General features: G+C 36.9%; 1 protein-coding gene across 1 annotated transcript in view; it reads left to right on the forward strand.

Annotated features, from left to right (window-relative positions):
- The first annotated feature begins 926 nt into the window (after positions 1 to 926).
- DNAH11 (dynein axonemal heavy chain 11) overlaps positions 927 to 19,744 on the forward strand; it is a 135,374-nt gene continuing 116,556 nt past the window's right edge. Inside the window, 15 exon segments of the mRNA XM_065627906.1 lie at positions 927 to 1,094; positions 4,707 to 4,757; positions 5,262 to 5,368; positions 5,370 to 5,472; positions 6,701 to 6,868; positions 11,085 to 11,201; positions 12,132 to 12,269; positions 12,345 to 12,427; positions 14,691 to 14,836; positions 14,839 to 14,867; positions 15,722 to 15,805; positions 17,139 to 17,297; positions 18,863 to 18,925; positions 18,928 to 18,990; positions 19,264 to 19,386. Of these exon segments, the coding sequence (XP_065483978.1) occupies positions 927 to 1,094; positions 4,707 to 4,757; positions 5,262 to 5,368; positions 5,370 to 5,472; positions 6,701 to 6,868; positions 11,085 to 11,201; positions 12,132 to 12,269; positions 12,345 to 12,427; positions 14,691 to 14,836; positions 14,839 to 14,867; positions 15,722 to 15,805; positions 17,139 to 17,297; positions 18,863 to 18,925; positions 18,928 to 18,990; positions 19,264 to 19,386 (1,602 nt within the window).

Raw genomic sequence — 19,744 nt, forward strand, 5'->3', positions numbered from 1 at the left:
AGGAGAAGGATTTCAAGCACAGCAACCTGAATGCATCTGAAATCCACTGCTGGGCAGTTTGGAAAGGTCAGGGGATTTTTCTTAAAGATTAGTGAAGAAGAGAAAAAGACTGAGAGCAAATCGTGGCTAGCTTAAAGAGAAGAGGAAGTTGACAACTAAGTTCACAGTTCATTGCTAAATCTGTGTTTATTAAGGAAGCTGATTTTTGTGAAACCTGATACAGGCATTCAGCTGGCTTAGGTATTTCTGCTTAAAATGAGAATGGGATTATTTCTGCTTTAGTTTGATTTTATGGAAACAAATATCTAAGATTTACTTGTCACAAACAGTATCTGTAGCACTATTGTGTCTGTTTACTTAACTAGCATATTGTGCAGAGAGAGGCCAAAATTTCCCAGCAGCGTCACCTGCTAAAGTTTTTAATTTAAATATCTCAGAACTTCCAGTCTCCATGTGTTGCTCTTCTGTGTTATAAAAACAATAGTCTTCAGCAAAAAGTGCTTAATAATTATTTTTAGCATAAAATATATTAAAAACTTTTGCAAAGAAGAGACTAAGTGAGAAATGAAAGTGTAGAGATTTTGACATGAATTAAGTGCTTGCTCAGTATGTATACAAGGAGTTTCATTTATAGCCTTGACATTTAAATCTTATCTCTAAGCTCCAGTGACATCTCATACTGTGACTTTAGTGTACAACAACAGAAGAATAAACCCCGAAGATGTAATTTTTGCTCCTCCTTTCCACACTGGAGCAAACCCAAACCCTATCAGATTTATGAACGTCGGGAAGTTTAAGGAGTTTATTGTGTTAAGGGTGCATAACTTCCTTCATAAAGCCACAAATGAACTCATTAAATGAATGTCAGCCTTACGAGTCTCTAAGGAGCATACAGCAGTGTAAGGCATGGCCTCTTCATGGGCGAGATGGGAACTGGCCCGAGTGGGAGATCTGGGGAAGGCTTTGAGGAGGGGAGGGCTGGTGTGGGCTCCACCGTGCTGGAGCAGCTGGAGGTGCTCAGGTGCAGGCCTGGAGGGAGCGCGAGCTCCAAAGTGCTGAAGAAGCCATTTGTTACTCCATCAGGGCCTAATAAAGTAGGTCTCAGGGGAGGAATGATAGTTAAAACAAATAAACAGAAGCGCCGTGCTGCTCATCCTGGCTTCTCTAGCTTGTGTTCTTGCCCACTTGCTTACACAGCACAGTTGAGTGCAAAGCAACAGGTACGCTGAGGCTGCACTTGTGCAATTAATGTCTTCACCATGAAAACAAGCAAAAATAAACCCTAAAAGTGAACCTCGAGTTTGTAACTACTTATGCAAGAGCGGACTTGCATCACTATTTTCCTTATTGCTTCCCTTTGTGTCATTTTTCGGTTTCCTGTTTGTAAATAACTCTGGCACAGAGAGGAGTAAAGGAGACATAGTATAGATGTAGCAGCACATCTATAACTGCGCTAGGCCCTAAAACTAAGTTCATAGCAAGGACTCTGTCTCCCTGAACTCTGTAACTCAAAGGTTACTCATCTATTCTGATGTTCGGCAATAACGTACTTTAAGCCTTATGAGAGCCTGAAGTGACTCAAGTCCACACGCTGATGAAGACATTCCTCCAAGAAACTCACTTGGGATGCTGGTGTGAAGTTTTAATTAATCTGTCTATGGCTTTGACCTAATTCAGCAAAATAACTTTTGTTTGAGCACATGATTAATTTTAAGTGTCATAACAAACAGTAACATGCTGCAGGTTTCTACATGCTGTCCTGAGCACAACTCTGTACTGACGCAGTTTAAGAAACAATGTGGAGAGAAGTTAGGAAATGTTTAAATAGTGAAAGAAGATGAAGAATTTAAAATAGATGTGTGAACTTGAAAAAAAATCATAATCAGTGTTATGCATTTGCATCACAGAAAAAATATCTTTCAAAAGGGTATCATGGGTGCCTATTTCTACGAAATAATTTTAAATATGAGCTTATAGCCTGCAAGTAAACTGGATTTAAATGGCATATACTAGTGGCTATTAAACCTATGGAAAGGAGGGTTTGTGCTACTAAGAAGATTCGTTTCTCCTTTTAGGAAAATACTGGGTATAGGGGATATAGAACTGTGCCTGCTCCCTTCTTCCCCTACTTGCAATCTGTTTCTGACATAATTTCCATCTGCAGTACAATTTGACTGAGATTCAAGTATATGTTTTTGTGCCTAGAAAAAGAAAATATAAAGCCAATTTTGATTCAAATAGTCAGAAGTTTGAGAAGCGTGACTTGGGCTAGCTTTTCTTTCTCAGATTTAAAGGAGCAGTTTGCAGTATGTCACCGATAGCCAAGTTACTGTTAGTACTGATTTGTAACGTTAGTTCTCCTGCTTTGCCTCCAAGTGTTAGTACCTATTCAAAGCAATAAGGAAAACCACAGGTCCTGGCCAGGCTGTGTTGCCTAAGATACAGAACATCACATGGAAATCATGCGAAATAAAACGCAAATTTTGAAAGTACTGATGTCAGGAAGAACTCATCTTCCTATTCCCAGTAGTTGCAGCAAAGACTGAATTGCATCAAATATATGCTGAAAATAAGTAAGGAAAGCCTGCTGTGTGACCTATGCAACACATGAGAGGAAAAAGAAAAGGGGGGGAAATGAGCTCGTTTTGGTGGTTTTCAGTCTCAGATGTAAACTGGTAGTAAATTGTATGAGTGAGAAGGTAATTAAATAGTGTTCCAAACATAACATTTATATTACTTAATTTTTTATAAGCATTAAAAGGTGTTTCGATGTCTTTTCTGTGCAATTAATATATTTTAAACATTTTAATTGCTCTGTCATATGAAAACATGGAATTACAAGAATCTATATTTTGGGTTTATTAATTTCAAAAGCAAGATTTAAGCTGTCTGTAGAGTCACCAGAATCACATGAAGCTATGCTTCAAGGGTACACAATAAGGTTATTCTGTTGAATTACCTTTCAAATGTGTTTCCAGTAGATTGCACTTCTCTGTTTCCTTGAGTGAACTGTACCCTTATCATAAAAGGCCTCATCATTTTCAATGAGAACGGTACTAATCTGAAAGGATGGCATCAAAAAGGAGCATGGCACTTATCATTATGATATGCATCTGTTACATATAGCAACGTCAATAACATGATTCATGTCCTAGAGAACTCACTATTTAAGTAAACCAAAGGCTTGATTTCAGTTTAGGACTGGCTGTGTACAGAGATGATTGATAATCAGTGGTTGAGTGGGCAAAGATTTATAATCCTGTCAATAACATGATTTTGAAGGCCTTGAACAGGGTCAGCTCCTTGTATGTCATGGCAGCAAAGTGGGTGTGCCAGGCAGAATAGCTTAAGTATGGACCTAAAACTGAGGGAGAACAGATGAATCAGCTTAAGTGAAGGGACTGAAAGGGGAAAAAATAGAGTGCAAAAGGAAGAATGTAAAATTTAATGTTCCCTTAATATTTTATTAAAATGCTTTGCTATATATCATTAGTTCCTCTATTTGTAAACACTAGCAAAGTGTAATAAAAAGTTATTTAATAAAATCTATTTAACATTTATGTTAAACTCTCAGCATCCATCCAAACACCAAATTACCATGTAACTTATTTATTAGAAAATTAAACAGTAAAATGCAGATTTTTCACATCTGGAATGATTTCAAGGAACTGTTTAAAGGATCTGCTGCCAGTAATTTCTGAGAGGGTGCTTGGCCATGGTTTTGTTTAGTAAATAGATCTGGAGGTGTGATTTGTGTCTTCATAAACAGCCTTTTTAGGTCTGCCTTCAAGGTTTTTTCTTATGGTTTTCCTCCGATGAGAACTAAATTCCAAATTTTGGTGTTGTTCATCCTTAAATGTAAAGGGGAGTGGGGGAAGAAGAGCTCTGTACAATCATAGTGCTGTACTTCCCTTCTTTTTCTATGCTTTTGACAGGTGGCCTTGATCTTTAATTGCTTGCTTTCTCCTTTGTTAAATTCTAGCTTCAGAGTACTGTTTTTCAAAAAATGATGAAGATCTTAAAGGCCAAAGAAAGCAGCTATTATCCTGCTTCTCAGGACTTTTTCAAGGAAATAGAAGATGGTAAGGGTAGAGTGAACGAGATGTACATTTTGTCTGTGTTTATATGTTTGTGTTACAAAATATGGCAAGGCCCCATTTGCCACTCTGACTTTACACCATCTCCTTCCTCACATGTTTAAACTGGACATTAACAGGCTGACTTATAAAATTTTCATTGAAGTTCATCTGAATGCCTGACAAATTATTGCTCTCTGTTAGAAGACAAGTGCTGATGGATAGAGCCTGATCTCAGCCCAAAATAGCAGGTTTTGAAGTGGTGCTAGAAGGTTTGGATGGAGCCATACGTAATTCTTAGCTTGTAAGGCTGGGAGAGAGGGCAAGACATGCCTAGGAGGGGTGGCAATATGAACTAGAAGAATATGGCAGGAGGAGATAGAATGAGAACTATGACCAGGAGAAGGTTTTTGTTCCCCCACCCCTCGTCTGCCAACCCTACTTGCATTGCCTTAATTAAAGATATTAACCTTATGTTTTTGATGTGAATCTGTAATAAGTGTAAGTTTGGGATAAAGGAAGAACAACAAAAACCAATCTGTAGTCCTGTCCTCATCACTACTCGCCCCGCCTCCCCCAGCTTACTGCATGCAGACAGTGTTATCCATGAATCCTGGTTCTCTCTTTCAGGTTATTCGTGTTACTGTCCAGAATTATACATTAGGTACGCATGTGTCCAAGGTTTGATTCTGAGTTTGGGGGAAGCCCTCTAGTGTTAATTTACTAAATGAAAAAAACTAGAAGTATTTATGTTGGCACTTCTGTATATGCTGGCACAACATATGCTATGTGAGAATTAGTAGCCGAAGGTTGTGGAGGTGTTATGGCAAAGAGGTGAATACATTTCCAATATAATTTTATTGGGGGAGAAAAGTCCCTTCACTGTTATTTCCTGAAAGTTCACTGTACAAAAGATGATACATCAGGGTCAGTCTAGCTGGAGGGATTTGTGACAGGTTGAATATACTATGGGAGCATCTCAAAAGTGAGAGATGCATTATGAGATACTTTACGAACTCGAATAGCTAGGGATAACAATATTAAAAGATAATACATATTATTTTTGTGTTCTTATACAAAGTGGAGAGTAACTTTATGACTCACGTCCTGACTGAATTTTTAAAAGTTACTTTTAAAAAAAATTTCTTCTTCATTCTATGTAGTCTAGGTTGTATCTTTCATCAGAAAAATCTTTTCAAAGGAGAAGCTGAAGAAGCATTGGAGCATGTGAAAATAGCTAAAACTACCTTTAAAAGCTTTAATAATTCATTCTTTACTCACAGAAAGAGATTGCAGTTATTTCACCTGTGGCAAGAAATCTAAACCATGGGATTTCAGATCTGAGATGTTGTTTTCCAGATCTGATGTGTTCCTGAACTGCTTACTGAAGACTGAGGTATTACTTATCATCTATGTTTCTGGATAAATATAATATCTGAGAAACATGGGCTATTCTCAGTTATACAGACAACAAGACTCAGGTTTCTAATATCTAGAGTGCAAAATTACAGTGTGTAGGAAAAATTAGGAGTGTTGAATAGAATGCAAACATCACATGCTGTACAAGGAGCAGACTAGTATCAGTAGAAAGAAAAATGAAAAACATGTTTCCTAAATCCAGCCCTTCCCAGAATTTTGGAAGCTGCTTGAGAAAACTGCTGCTCTTCACATGCAGCCCATGGCTGGGACTTCCTCCTGAGCACGACGACTGCATCCGTTTTTTTCTAAGAACCAAGAAGGAGTCATCTGTTTATAGCTAGAAAAAAATGTGGTGTTTTAGGCTAGTCCTTGGACGAGGCAGAGTACTCTTCACCTCCCCTTTTAAATCTGTGCCAACAAGCGAGCGAAGATGAAAAATCTGAGGCTGAGAAAGGAGTGTAGAATATTTTTTCTAATATTGTGGTTAAGATAGTTGTATAGGATGGGAACAGCCATAGCTTCTGGTTCCTGCTGATGGGGCCTTTTTTTATGCTTTCCTGAACCTGGAAGCAGTTGCAGTAGGAGTCCAGACTGGCTGCCAATTAGGGTGCACTTCTGGTTTGCTCCTGAAGAGAATGGGTGGTGTGTGTTTCTAGATACACAAGGAACCAGTTATTTCCATCCCCTTGGGGCATAAAACAATTACTTCATTCAAGTGAAATCAGAGACCATAGAAATTAACTTGGCACATGTTGCAGAGGAGCTTGAAATGGGTTCAATTTTACTCCTCTGAGAAAGATTTATGTTTAATTTTCATAGCAACATTTTGTGTTATGATAATAAATCATGTGTTTATACAGGAAAGTATGTGTTTAGTGGTGCTTCCCCTTTTAATCTAGGCTTTTTTAAACTTAATCTGATAAAGTGAAAATGGAGTTAAATTTGTATGTTCTATGGGACGATTAGTTTCCACTTGTCTTTTAATCCTATAAATGGCTCAACCAGGGTAAAGCCTTGCTGGAATTACCTGTTGCTCCTCCGCTACTTTTTCGTATTAATTATTTAAGATGGCACAGATTTTAACTTCTCACTCTGCCAAACTGGAAGAGAGAAGGTCAAATGAGGCAAAAAGCATCTAAACCATAAGGTTTGATACTGGTTTTGTACAGGCATACCATTAATTAATTTTTATTAATTTAATATAGGAAACTTTCATTGACATGTTGGAATTTCAAAAGTTGGAAAAGCTGAAGATTGGTGGAACCACAGGGAAAATTTTAAGTGAGCAAGTCTGCAGAAGGAGTGAAGAGCTTCTGGAAAGCTGTGAAGTTTTCAGAAAGAGAACATGCAGTCCTTCAGATGATAATAACATGGTAATATTGTACCCCGCGCATGGGCATTTGTGCTGTTATTTCCTTGTTTATTTTAAAATGTCTGTGAACTTGAAGGTTGTGAAACTGGGAATTATATAGTGCTGAACGGAACTAGACATGAGATGAGTGCACAGCTGTGTTCAGTGTCTCCCACTTCTAGTTAAATTAGAAATTCATTTTCTTAAGAAAAGAATTCCGGGTGCTTTCTCCTAATTAAATGACAGAATTATTTAGAAGTGCTACATGTGGAGAAGCATTCAAATGACTCTTACTAAAGAAGTCTGAGAGAATGAAATAAATTTGGAGAAACTGAGATGAAATCCCCCTCTTCCCAACACACACACATTGCCAAAAATAATTTAAAAAAAAAAAAAGAAAAAAAGGGTTATTTAATTACTTTTTGCTGACAGTTCTGTGAGCTTTTTTTTCATGAGCATTAGGGTATAATTTATATACAGTTCTGGTGTAAATAAATCAGTTGATTCTACTTGGAAAATAGAGAAGTTTTCTAAAATGATTGATATATAGTGAAGCTTTGCAATAGTAGTTAAAGTAGTTCTTAACACTATGCTCACTAACAGCCATGGTATGCATATCTGATAAGACAGAAAGAAAGTCTATTACTGTTCTTTTCGTAAAAGCCTTATTTGTTGTTTTAAAGATTTTTGGTGTCAATTCATAGCTAGAGCTATCTGTAAAATTGGAAAACGGTGCTTTCCGAAGGATTTCATCCACTTTTAACACAAATTCAGGTATAGAAGTATCCTATTGCGTCATGTGGTTGGCCTCGGTGCCTGCTGGCTGGAGCACTCGGCTGCCTTCAGAGTGGGCTCTGCTCCCAGCGCAGAGGATGCTTTCAGCTTTACGCACGGGGAGGGGAATAGAGGCGCCTGGTGATTGCCCCCCTCACAGGCACAGCCGGCAGAACAGCAGCCAAATTCATTCTGCCTTTTGGCCCTGCACCCACTGTCTTTGAGAATGGGGGGGTATTGATTAAATTCCTCTTGAAATGAGGAGGCTGGTGAGCCCCTGTCTGTCCCCTCGCAGGTGTGTGCCCCAGCCAGGGCAGGTAAGGCAGAAGCTGGAGGGAGATGATTCCCCAGTGCCAGCTGCAGATTTAATGGGTGCCCCCGGATGACTCTCTTCTTTGCCATCCTAATCCAAAAGGTCACCATCACAAGCGCGATTCAATCACCCCAAATAATAGACATTAAAAACATACTTTTTCTAATCTGGTTGTTGAGTGCACTTAATTTACATGAAATTCTTGCTCTCTATTGGATGACCCCCAAAATCCTCACACCAGCTGATTTTCCTAGGTGTGTCCCTGCCATTTTGCTGTGCTCCTGACACCTGCGTACCCACAAGCCATACTGGGTTTGCACAGCTGCAGACAATGAGGAGGTGGGTTCAACCTCCCTGATGGGTGTCAGCTTTGCTGGTGTTCAGCTCAGACCTACTGCACAATGTTTTCGGCAGCACAGTAAGGAAAGAAGAATGCATGTTTTGGGTAAAGTGTTATTTTAACAGGCAAATTTTTCTGAAACAGTCCCAAATCTTCAAGTTGCTATTAAAATAATAGATATTACTAATAGTGTAATTAGCAGAATAGAGAAATGTACTGTTCTGTTAGATGTGGTAGGAAATATATTTTGTGTGTATGCACACTGATTTTTCTTGCAAATACGTGGCTTAATCCAGGTAATTAAAAAAACAGAGGAATAGTCGTAAACCAGATTTGAACTAAATGAATGGCACAGGTTTAATTCATGAAGAAGCCTTGCAAAGTCGTTAATGTCTTTGGTACTGCTTTAAAATCCACAGCAAAGCTTCCTATGTTTTAAGGTCAGGACTCACTATACTGTGCTTCTCAATTTTGTCACTCTTGATAAAATCCCTTACGGTTCACACTAAACTCCTGCTAATCCCTGCATAAATCTACAAAGCGGCCTCAGAAAGGATGAGTGGCAGCAGAGACCTACTGTTGGTTGTGTGTTTTGGTTTTTTATTTTTGTCTGCCTTCTGAGGCAGCAGGATGCTCTGAAGCATCCTTGTCTGTAGGAGATGTGATTTCAAGACACCCCTTCTCGCATTGGTATGTAGTTCGCCTGGTTTTGCCTTTATTCCTATGAAGGTTTCCCTACATACTCAGTACATAAATGTAAATGGTGCTGAGACACCGGAATGACAGTTTTAAGATTCTAGTTAAAGTACAGCAATTATCATATTTGGCCAGATGTAGATTGTAAGGTGGTTTAAGTGGATCAATTTTTGAGGCAGTGAGTCCTTCCTTAGTGACCTGACTGACTTAAGACAAGAGCAACCTTTACAGCATGTTTCTGGACGATCATTGTGGATTGTAAGCTTGTTGACTTTCCAGCTTATCATGAAATAAAGCACAGTCAATGAGTATTAGTTTTCAAGTTTGAGTCATTCTTAGTCATGTATGGCAGGCTTAATGTTGACAGAAGCACAAGTGGAATACCAAGCACCAATTACTATGCTATTTTTACTGTCATCAGTAAAGTGTTGGGTTTTTTGTGGTTTTTTTTTTTTTTTTTTTTTTCCCCAGTTTCTTCAGAAACTATTTGGCTTTGGGTTTGACAGTACTAATCAGGAGCCTTATCAAACAATAGCTGTCATCTTATAGCTAATTTGTTTGTCAGAAGCTTCAAGGTTCATGCTATTCAGTGTATGATGTATGAATAGTGTCCACATATTTCCAAGAACCGGTTTCACATGCTTCTGAATAGGCAATGTGAGGTTTTTGGTTCATATGTGGATGCAAAGGCCCAAAATCCAGAATAGGGCAATGGTCTGGTTGACAAGGGGGGTTTGACTCCAAAGAGGAGCAAAGGGTGTTTAGCTTTCAGACCACAAACGTGGACTTCTCAGAGTGATTGCCTTACAAGGATTCTTGATATGTTAAGTCTACATATTTTTAAATGCATATCACACCCAGTCACAGAACTAAATCTGAATTTCTTTATTTGCTATGGAGAAGTGCATGTAGTTCATCATGTCATAAGTTTTTGGTATATATGTGTGGGTTTGTGCAGTGTATTTAAAAAGAAGCCCAAACAAACAAAAAACACATAGTCAAGGGATGAGCGGGTTAGAAAAGAAAATTGCTAAATAAATAAGTTAATTTGTTATACCTTTCCAAAGATGCTGCATTTCATTTAAATGTCCACGTTGGCTACTGGTACTGCTTTTTACTTGTTTTTCAAGTGGCTCGCAACAGAATAGAGATGCAGCCAAGTTGTAAAGAAAAAAAAAGAATATTTTCTGAGAGATCATCAATGTGTAATATATTTTACAAAGGAACAAGTGTAGCTTTACATGTACATGTTATTGTTTGTGTTGCTAACAGGACAAGGCAGAAGATGCTGGAGCTCTCCCTTTAGAGCCAGCATGAAGTTGCATTAATATGAACCTGTGTTTTCTGCTCTGATATTATTTTTCCAACAGACCTCATTCGTGACCATGGTTAATCACCTTGAGTATTAAAAAAGTACAGCTGTGCTATAAAAAAATGACTGTCGTTCTATTGCCTAATACATGTGGTAGCTGTGGATTCTTAAGATAATCTAATTAAATGTAACAATGAGTCAGAGTCAAAAGATACTGTTTACTTAGTGAGTTGACTTCAAGTGTCTGAGTAGCTGAAGTCTGATGCTCATAATATCCTACTTAAGGATTATAAGCAGAGATAATTTGGGTTGTAAAAACTTGTTGGGAAGTTCTTTGTTTAATGGGAGGGTTAACAAGGTGAAACAGCATAAAAGTAAGGAGTGATATTACTTGACGTAGGTGTCTGTCCATCTTATCAAGCTTCCTAAACAAAATATTTTAATAATTTGCTTTAGTTAAATATCTATATCACTAGTACACACATGTAGCGATCTTGCAGTGGTACACACACATATAGATCATATGCTGTTATTTAAAAAGAATCTGTATTGCTAAGCAAGTGCTTCAGTTTCTAATTCAGTTTCTCTAAAAAAAAAAAAAAAGGCATCATCGTTAGGTAGCACTGATCATTGCTCATCAGTTAAAATAGTACTGAAAAACCTGAAACACAATAATCTCAGAAGCTTGTTCAGTGACAGAGGCCAACTGTGTGTTTAGTGTAACCATATGTTGCACATTAGCTTTTCTTCCTATTGAAAAGAAATGCATTTTTTATGTTTTTATTTTTACTTTAACATTACAGGAGTTTGAAGATGATTATACTGAATTTAAAGCCCAAATCCTGAATCCTGACAGATGTCTTGCCTCAGTTCTTTGTATAGGATTTCATGACTGTTCAGGGTTAGAATCCATGTTCAAGGTACCCATACACATGAATCTGTGCTTCCTTATTATTAGAAAAACAGTTTTGTGCATTGTTTAAATTATACTTTATATCTAGGTAAGCTATTTGTGAATTGAATGCCCTGAAATACTGACTATCATGTATTTCAGCTGCAGAATCAAACTGAGTTCTTTGATTCTATTATCATTTTAATGATGTTCTGAATACAGGTTCTTTCCAGAGGTTAACTCATGGCTGAAGCCAGATCTAAAACATAATTCAAAGAAACAGACAAATTCCCCTCTTGCTAACATTCAGTATTTGCACTTGACTGCACAAGGTATGGAAAATCTCATGGATGGCAGATGCGTCCAGGGTAGGGTGTAGTTGGAGTGTGTTTCTGCAGTAGTATGCATTATTCTTAGGCAGGAATATTTAAAATTTAAGATAGGGAACAACTGATCAGCAACAGTTCTTCAAAATTTAGGAGCTGTCCTATGTAGAACCTGAGTAAGTGATGTCACGTTATTAAGAAAGAGGTATGTAAGATTGTCAAGGAGAAATCTCACCTTTTAATGACCGTTGAGGTCTCCAACAGAGTATTGTGCACAAGTATAAGCATTACAATTCAGGAAAGATGATCTGTTGATGGTTATTGAGGTTAAAGAAGAAAAGACAGAACACACATAAATCTTTTTGTTCTTTAGCATTCTAGAATTCATCTATTTAGCACAACTTAAGAGCATATTCGGAAATACTTGGTCTGTTTATCAGCACATGGCACATACCCATAGTATAGCTTGGTACAGTTCCAGTATTTGTGCTTCAGAAGAATTTTGGATGAGATATCAAATAGGGAGGAGAGTATTAAAGGAAGAGTACTCTGATGCTTAATTTGTTTTGTTGTTTTTTTGCGTTTTGTTGTTGCTGTTGTTTCGTTTTGTTTTTCTAATTTTTATTTTCAAGCTCTTAACTATCTTTGGAAGCTTTCTACAAAAATCAGTCATCATGGAGATATTTAGCCCCAATTACAATATTTGATTGGAAACATATTATGAAGAACTGAATAACTGCAGATATATACGTGATGAACACCTTAAAAAGGTATGCTACAATGTGAAAATAAAACATTATGTTCTTGTTGGTGCATAATGGCTTAGTTTCTGTCCTAATAAGTAGGCAGAAAAAAAGAATGAAATAATTAACAAAAATATACCAGTTACTTCAGTAAACCTTAAATGGTCTAAAGAACTGAGGGAATAAATAGGGACATTTTGGTCCTACTCTGCCTCAAAGTGTTCGTAGTCACTGATTTAGTGGAAAGTTAACAGCCCTTAAATGAGGCATCACTAATCACTAAACATGTGTGATCTGCATAATATGGTCTCTTACTCCAGTAAATTTAACATCCAGGTTGTGCGTGTGTACAGTTCAAAATTTCTGGTATATTCTGAACACTTCCTGTTTCTGCATTGAAATGTATTCAGTAGTGCTCTCAGAACTTATTTTCTATAACTGTAAAAGATTTGCGTAGTGATTGTTTGGATGGGTCAGTAACTAGCAAACCCAGGAATTTCTCTGCTTCAGGACAACACTACTGTATCCCACATAAACAATCACAGAATGTTAGGGATTGGAAGGAAGAACAATATTATTGTTCTATGGTGGCAAGACGTTCAAAGATACTTATGTGGGACTTAAACATCCAAGTTATGTGAAAATTGTGTCCCGTCTCTTCCTCCTTTCCTGATCCTTCAGCAAATGTGCTTTTACGTGGCAGCACAGGGAATGGAAAGCTCCTGTAGGAGTATTAGACACATGTGAATTAAATAACAATTTATAACAATTCCAACTGTTGACCATTGACATTGCTAGTACACAAGGGGTGTATCCTCCTTTTTGCCTAGAGCAGCATCTGCATATGAGAGACCTTTATGCGGTCTGTTTTGGGAGATGCACTACACTGTAAATAGTATTACATAGAATTGGTTAGAAGTTCAACTAATATTTTTAATCAGATAATCTAGTTAGTCAATATGAAAACTTCTCACCAGTTTCAGTAAGTTTTCCAGTCCACAGTGGAATTTCTGTTTCTTTGTCAATGTGATCCAAGCCAGACAGAGGGGATGACTAGGAAAATAAATGTTGGATTTTTGACATGTACCTTAAACTAGTCTTCTAGTTAATCGGAAGTGACCCGGATTCGGGCTTATTGTTCTCCTACTTTCTTTTGACACAGACAAAGAACCTGTCAGGGTCTTTTTTTTTTCATCCTGATGGAATAGTGTGGGGGTTTTGTTGGTTTGTGGGTTGGTTGGTTTGTTTGTTTGTTTTTAATTGTTTACTGATTTTTTTTTTTTCTGGAGATGTTGGGGAGATTTGTAGAATGAGAAAGCTATTTCCAGGTCAGCTTTATATATTTGAAAATAAAGCAGCAGGAGTGGAGCTGTCTGTTTTACTGTGTGGAAGATCCCCAACATATTTCTGAGTGAAGCTTTATGTGAATGTACATAAAATTACTGAGTTCATCAAGTTAAAGTGGTTTATGATTACTAATGATCCATAAAATTAATTATTTTACAGTTGACAAAAATTCGAGTAAAAGCTATGACATAAGAGTATAGCTTGTGGTTAAATAAATCCTCCACTGTAATTTCTTATTAATAGGCAGGTGTTTGGGTATCCTCACTGTCAATATACATATTGTACTGATATATTTCTGCCATATGTGATAGCGTGATATTTTTTCCTTCAAGATTATGTTACTCTATTAAATAGGAATTGCCTAAAAAATTGAATGCTTTTAAGAAGAGAGCTATGTTAGTAAAGCACAAAGTAACCCCTCTTCAGGCATCTGAGGTTGCAGTTATCAGAAGAAAATGCAGTTTACTTGATGTATGTTGAATTCTGTGGTCAGTCTTTTTTATCTCTGGGTTTTTTATGAGAACACGATCAGTGACAGGTGTCATTACCTGTGTTTCATCAAGGGAAGCAGATGGAATTTGTTTCTTTGTTTTCAAGAAGCTGGTGTAATTCTAGCAACACCAAATCTAGGTTTCTCTTGTTTCTCTTCTAGTGTTGCATACACTTGCTGATGAAATAAATTTAAAAAATCAGAATACTTCCTCATGTTCTTTATTCATGTTCTTTTTAAAAGTCAGCATAATGTGCATAATGCAATAATCTAAAGTGGATGATTTAGTAGATCTCTTCAAAAGATTGTGAAGACAGTTTGTTGATATTTATACAACTTTAAAGTAAGAAGAAGTGGTTTAATAAGTTAAGAGGTTTATTATAAAAGTATCATTTAACTGTTTTCTGTGCCACTTTTCTTTTTATGGTTCAAATGTAGAGTTCTTCATATGCCTTCTGGATGCTTTGAAAGACAATGCAAATACAGCTTTTTAACCTCTTTGCAATAATTGATCTCAGCTTTTCTTATATTGAATAACATATACAGGATCTATAGATTTCACTGCCAGGTTTGGGTAAGCTCAATATATGCTATAACTGTGCTTTTTTGAGTGCTCTTTTCCTATTCAAGGCTAATCAAGAGCTTGAAATGCTGGAAAATGAAATATTACTAATGCAGGAATCCGCAAAATTATTTGAAGTAGCTATTCCAGGCTACAAGCAAATGAAATAATGTTGAAAAGAAATGCAGTTGCTCAAGAAATTTGGAATATTAGTGTTTATATTAATGTAAGATATTTGAAAAAAATGTAATTATAAAGTTAGACTATCTTTTCAATTTTATACTTTAATTTGATCCTATAAGTGTTTACAGTTTTGATTTATTTTTTTTTAGAAGTTTAAAATACTGAATACTTTCATGTTGCTTTTGTTTTTGAAGTCATAGTTGCTATGTTTTAGGCTGTTCAGAATGAAAATATCTCTGTTCTCAATTTAACCAATTTCAAGATAATCCCAAAGCAAAACAACCTTTGTAGTTTCATTTTTAGCCTTTTTAATGCCAATGACTTGCTTGAATAAATAAAATCATTGAGTAAAAATTCAAAAAGCGAGAAAATTCCACTTCAGAACTGAGGATTGTACTAGAAGACTGTAGAAGACAAGAAGCAAGAGTCCAGAAAAGTCAGTGTACAGACCTATATGGGCAATCAGCCTTGTAAAGTTCTCTTTACCTTTAGAAGTTTTTTCATAGGCACATGCACTAGATTTTCTTTCCATAGTTGTTTGCTTGGCATTTGTGTTGCCAAGAGAGGGTGCAGAGCAGTTTCTGCTACATCTCTCAGGTGTATCTGTATATTATCAGTAGATACAGGTGCATGTTTAATAGCACAAGAAGGGTATGTATGTATACCTATCAGATACTGAAATATTGAAACTGCTTAAATGCTTGGATTTTGGGTTAAATTTTGAGAAGATGGATTATTTTGTGTACTTCTAGGCAGTAGTGGTGTAGGGTTGGAAAAAATAAGGTTCAGGAGCTGTTGCTGTGTGACTGGCTTTCCCTTATATCCATTTATCTGTTATGTAGCAGAAGCTCGTCTTTACTAAATGTCGTTGACACTTATCTGTGCTTTCTGCTTCAGAACAGCATTGATGATTGGGCTAAAACCCAGCGGAGACAGATTAATGTGGAACAGATGGATGTGGAGCTCAGAAGCTTTGCCAAGGCAGGTTGCATAGCTGTCTCCTTCTGGAATTTATCTGTCGTGGTGCCACCCCTTTCTCACTCTTCCCACCCACTTTGATGTTTCAGTGGATTTATTGCTCGCATCCAGACTGAATGTTCTGGAACATGTTTTGTTTTGGGAGCTTTCCTTTAAAACTTTATTCTTCTGGATGAGTTTGCGGTCCCTGTGGAGGTATTATACATGGTCAAACTGTGCTGTCATGTCTCTGAATTGAGGCAGTACGTGAAAGAATAAAGAAGCTGGGGCTTTATGACAGGCCCCACTAGAAGAAAGGCATTATTTTGAGAGGCAGATGAAATTTGCAGAGGTTTATCTGCTCTGATGTAAGACATAGCTCCAGAGTGTTCAGAGTTGCGGCAAAGATGCTCCTTTCTAAAGGGAGCACTCTTTCTCTGTTTTAGTATTTTCAATGTTTTGTTAATAGTAGTCCTGCAGAAGACAGTTCCCATGAGATAGGGGAAGTATGAAGCAAAAATAGCAACAAAGGCCCCCAGGCTATTTGTAAGACACCTAAGGAACAGCTGTGATCCATAGACAGAATAATAATTTAGTATGGAAGGAAGTTCTTAACCTAATGGGTATAAAGTTTATTTTTCTTTACACATTGATTTCATTCAGGCATAAATAGCTTTCATCACGTGCCCAATCAGTAGTGCTTTAAGAGAAGAATCAGACATACAGCAGATGTCTTACAACACTCTACTTAGCCTGTTACAATACCAAGGGTCATATCCTGTGATAGGGGTGGTAAAAATGAGGAGAGTGTTGAGATAAGTGTGTTCTCCTCCTGCTTTTGCATCAGTCACTGGGCACATATGACAGGTTGTGGAATAGAGAAGGTGCTGATCACTGCCCATGAGCTGATTGCTTGTGTCATGTTCATCATGCTCCAGTGTGCATGAGGTCTCCCTTACACCTTTGAATGGTGGCTTCGAATACATTAAATGTATTGATACTTTTGTCTCCAACAAGAAAATTGAACGTAATATGTCGGGCTGTGGTAAAGTAAATGGCTCTGATCCAACTGTAATAATAAAATCACAGTGCAAACGCGGTGTTAACACAGTTCCATTACTTTAAGTGCCATACTGGAAAGTACATTTCCAGAGCCTTTGCTTTATCTGCCACATAAACCAATGACTCCAATAAAATCTTTCCTAGGCTTGTACTATTTACAGCTGTCCCACACGTCTGCACATGCAACAGGAAAGCAGAGTTTTCTCACAAACCTCTTAATTTTTTCTTAAAGCTGTAAACAAGGCAGCTGTCAATGGAAAGTAATTATTGCAATTATTTTAATCCTATTCATTAGGAAATGTGGTCTTTAGATAGAGAAGTTCGTTCCTGGGATGTGTATAGGGCCTTGGAGTAAAAGGCCAAGAATCTGATGTCATCGCGGAGAGCAATACTGGAGTTGCAAAATGCTGCAATCAGAGACAGACACCAGTACCGGGTCACAAATGTGACGCAAGTAAGTATTCAGCCAGAGAGACCCTTGAGATGGTCTTTCGTTCTCTACCCATAGATGCACCAGGACTGTCAGCCATGTGGCGAAGACACTGCTGCCAACTGTTCAATATGTAAGTGGAGCAGAAATTGAGGTTTCAGACAGAGGCATCTTGTGGGCTGAGAAGTGAATTTGTGGTCCTTGCTCAGAAAAAAAAAAAAGGACCAAATTTTCTCAAGAGAACTATGGTTGGACTCTATGATCTTAAGGGTCTCTTCCAACCAAAATGATTCTATGATTCTAAGGCAGACATGGCTTGCTAAATTAGAAGGTTCTTCCACACCTGACTCTGTCCCTGGGGAGCCTGAAAATAGCAGTAAGCTTGAAAGGTTCTCTGTCTTGTCTGGGACAGGGGAATACTTCCCAGTAATAATTCATGTTAAATATTTATAAGAAAACCAAGTGATGTGGCTAGAAACTTTTCTGGTTAGCAAAAGAAAACATTTCTTAATAGTGAACAGAGGAAATGATGTGCAGAAGGAAATGGAAGGTAAGGAAAGAAAGGCCACCTGAAATATTAGCCTACTAATACATTTTTAAGAATTTGTGTGTAGAGAGACTGTTGACCTGACAGCAGATAGGAGAAAGAGGAAAAAAAAAAAAAAAAGAGGGAGGTGTCAGAACAGGGAGAGATGTATACATTTTACCCAACTGTTGATCATATAGCTGGAAAACCTAAAGAAGTTTGTATGAACAAAAAACAACAACAAAAAAACCCACCAACAACAAAAAGTTATTTTAATTTCTCAAAAAGACTCCCAGAGATTTTCTTCCTAGAGTATAACATGGACAGGTTGTTGGTTTCCAGAATTTGAATAAAAAGTGTTCTAAACATTTTGGAAAAAAAAAAAAAAAAATTGAAGCTCAACTTTCAGTCATTCTAAAATGAAGTAATCTGGAAAGCTGAAAGAAAACCACAAAAGAGTGTGAGCATAACAGAATGTTTCTATTCCAATATATCAAGTATTTTTCATATACAGTTTATAAAAAAATACATTTATATTTATTTTTAAAGCAGAAAGCTTCTAAACAAGCCTAGCACAAGATTTTTGTCTGTATTAAATATTTTTGCCTGTGTTAAATATTTTCAAAGCCTTGATTAAAATTTTGAAGCTTTTTTTTTTTTTCAATTGATATAATACAAACCAGTAACAAAATATGGGAAAAACCCCCTGCCCTCTCCCTGCCAAAGAAGGCTTGTGTGCAAATACTGTGCCTGTAGCTTACATCAACTTCAATGGTGGCTGTGAAAATAAACTTGCCTTTTAGTGTTATGATATACAATATGTCACAGTACGAAACTGTTTCAAAATGAAAAAAATACAGTAACAGCATGAAGAAACATTTCATCTAGACTGATTAAGTTCATGGTTTTGGTATAGATCTGAAAGTATGTCCAGTATTTAGAGCGCATATAACTTCTTTCATTGTTTTTTACTTGGATTCCATTTGAATCCTGTTATATGCTTATATCTGACTTTTCTTATTTGATTACTTATTTTGTGCTCTGCTGTCTCTTTGCTTTACAGGTCAGGCTTTTAGTAGCAGAAGACACTACCTTGACATACCTTCTGGGACTCCAGCTTCAAAAACTATTATAGAAGATGAAGTCCAAAGTATAGTTGACAATGCTGTGGAAGAGTTGGGTATTGGAAAGGTGAGAAGTGCCTATATTTTCCTCCTGCTTTTGCAGAATAGCATGTAACAAACTATTTATTTGATTAAGGTTTTCGTTTCAAGAAATTAATGATAAAGTGAATATTTTCACGTTACCTAGGGAGCAAAATTCACAGCCTAGTGAAACTAACTTCTTGTCTGTGGTGTAGTTTACCATTACTGTGAATTAAATATAATTTAATTAAAGTTTCAACTCAAAATATGCAATGTGATATGTATAGACAGATGTTATTACTACTCTTCTTGTCCCAAGGTTTTGGGAGAAATTAGCCAAGCATGGGCTGCCATGGAATTTTTTTATGAAGAGCATCACAGGAATGGAGCTCCTTTAATAAAGACAGATGAACAGCTGCTTGAAACTTTAGACCACAATCAAGTAAGGATTTAATTAATAGAAAAAAGCATTAGTATATCAATGTTATTTACTCTCTTGATACACTTGCTTAGTTAAAACTTTTTTCCTGAATCTTTACTGCAGAGAGTAATGTCTTATCCAGATGTTAGCCCTGGGAAATCATATGTATGCTATGTAACTATATTTACTAAAAACCAAAAATTCCTGTTTCCATGTAGGAGTTAACAAACTTGAAGCTTTCTAAGGTTATATTTTCTTACATTTAAAAAAAAAAATAATTTAAAAAAATGCTGCCCATTTGCAGTGTTCAAAGATGTCTGTTATGATATACAATAAGTCAAAGGAGGATTTGTTAAACTCTTATTAGCTCTAGTTCTTC

The sequence above is a fragment of the Caloenas nicobarica genome, chromosome 2, assembly GCF_036013445.1.
Source record: "Caloenas nicobarica isolate bCalNic1 chromosome 2, bCalNic1.hap1, whole genome shotgun sequence".
In the NCBI taxonomy this organism is placed as follows: domain Eukaryota; kingdom Metazoa; phylum Chordata; class Aves; order Columbiformes; family Columbidae; genus Caloenas; species Caloenas nicobarica.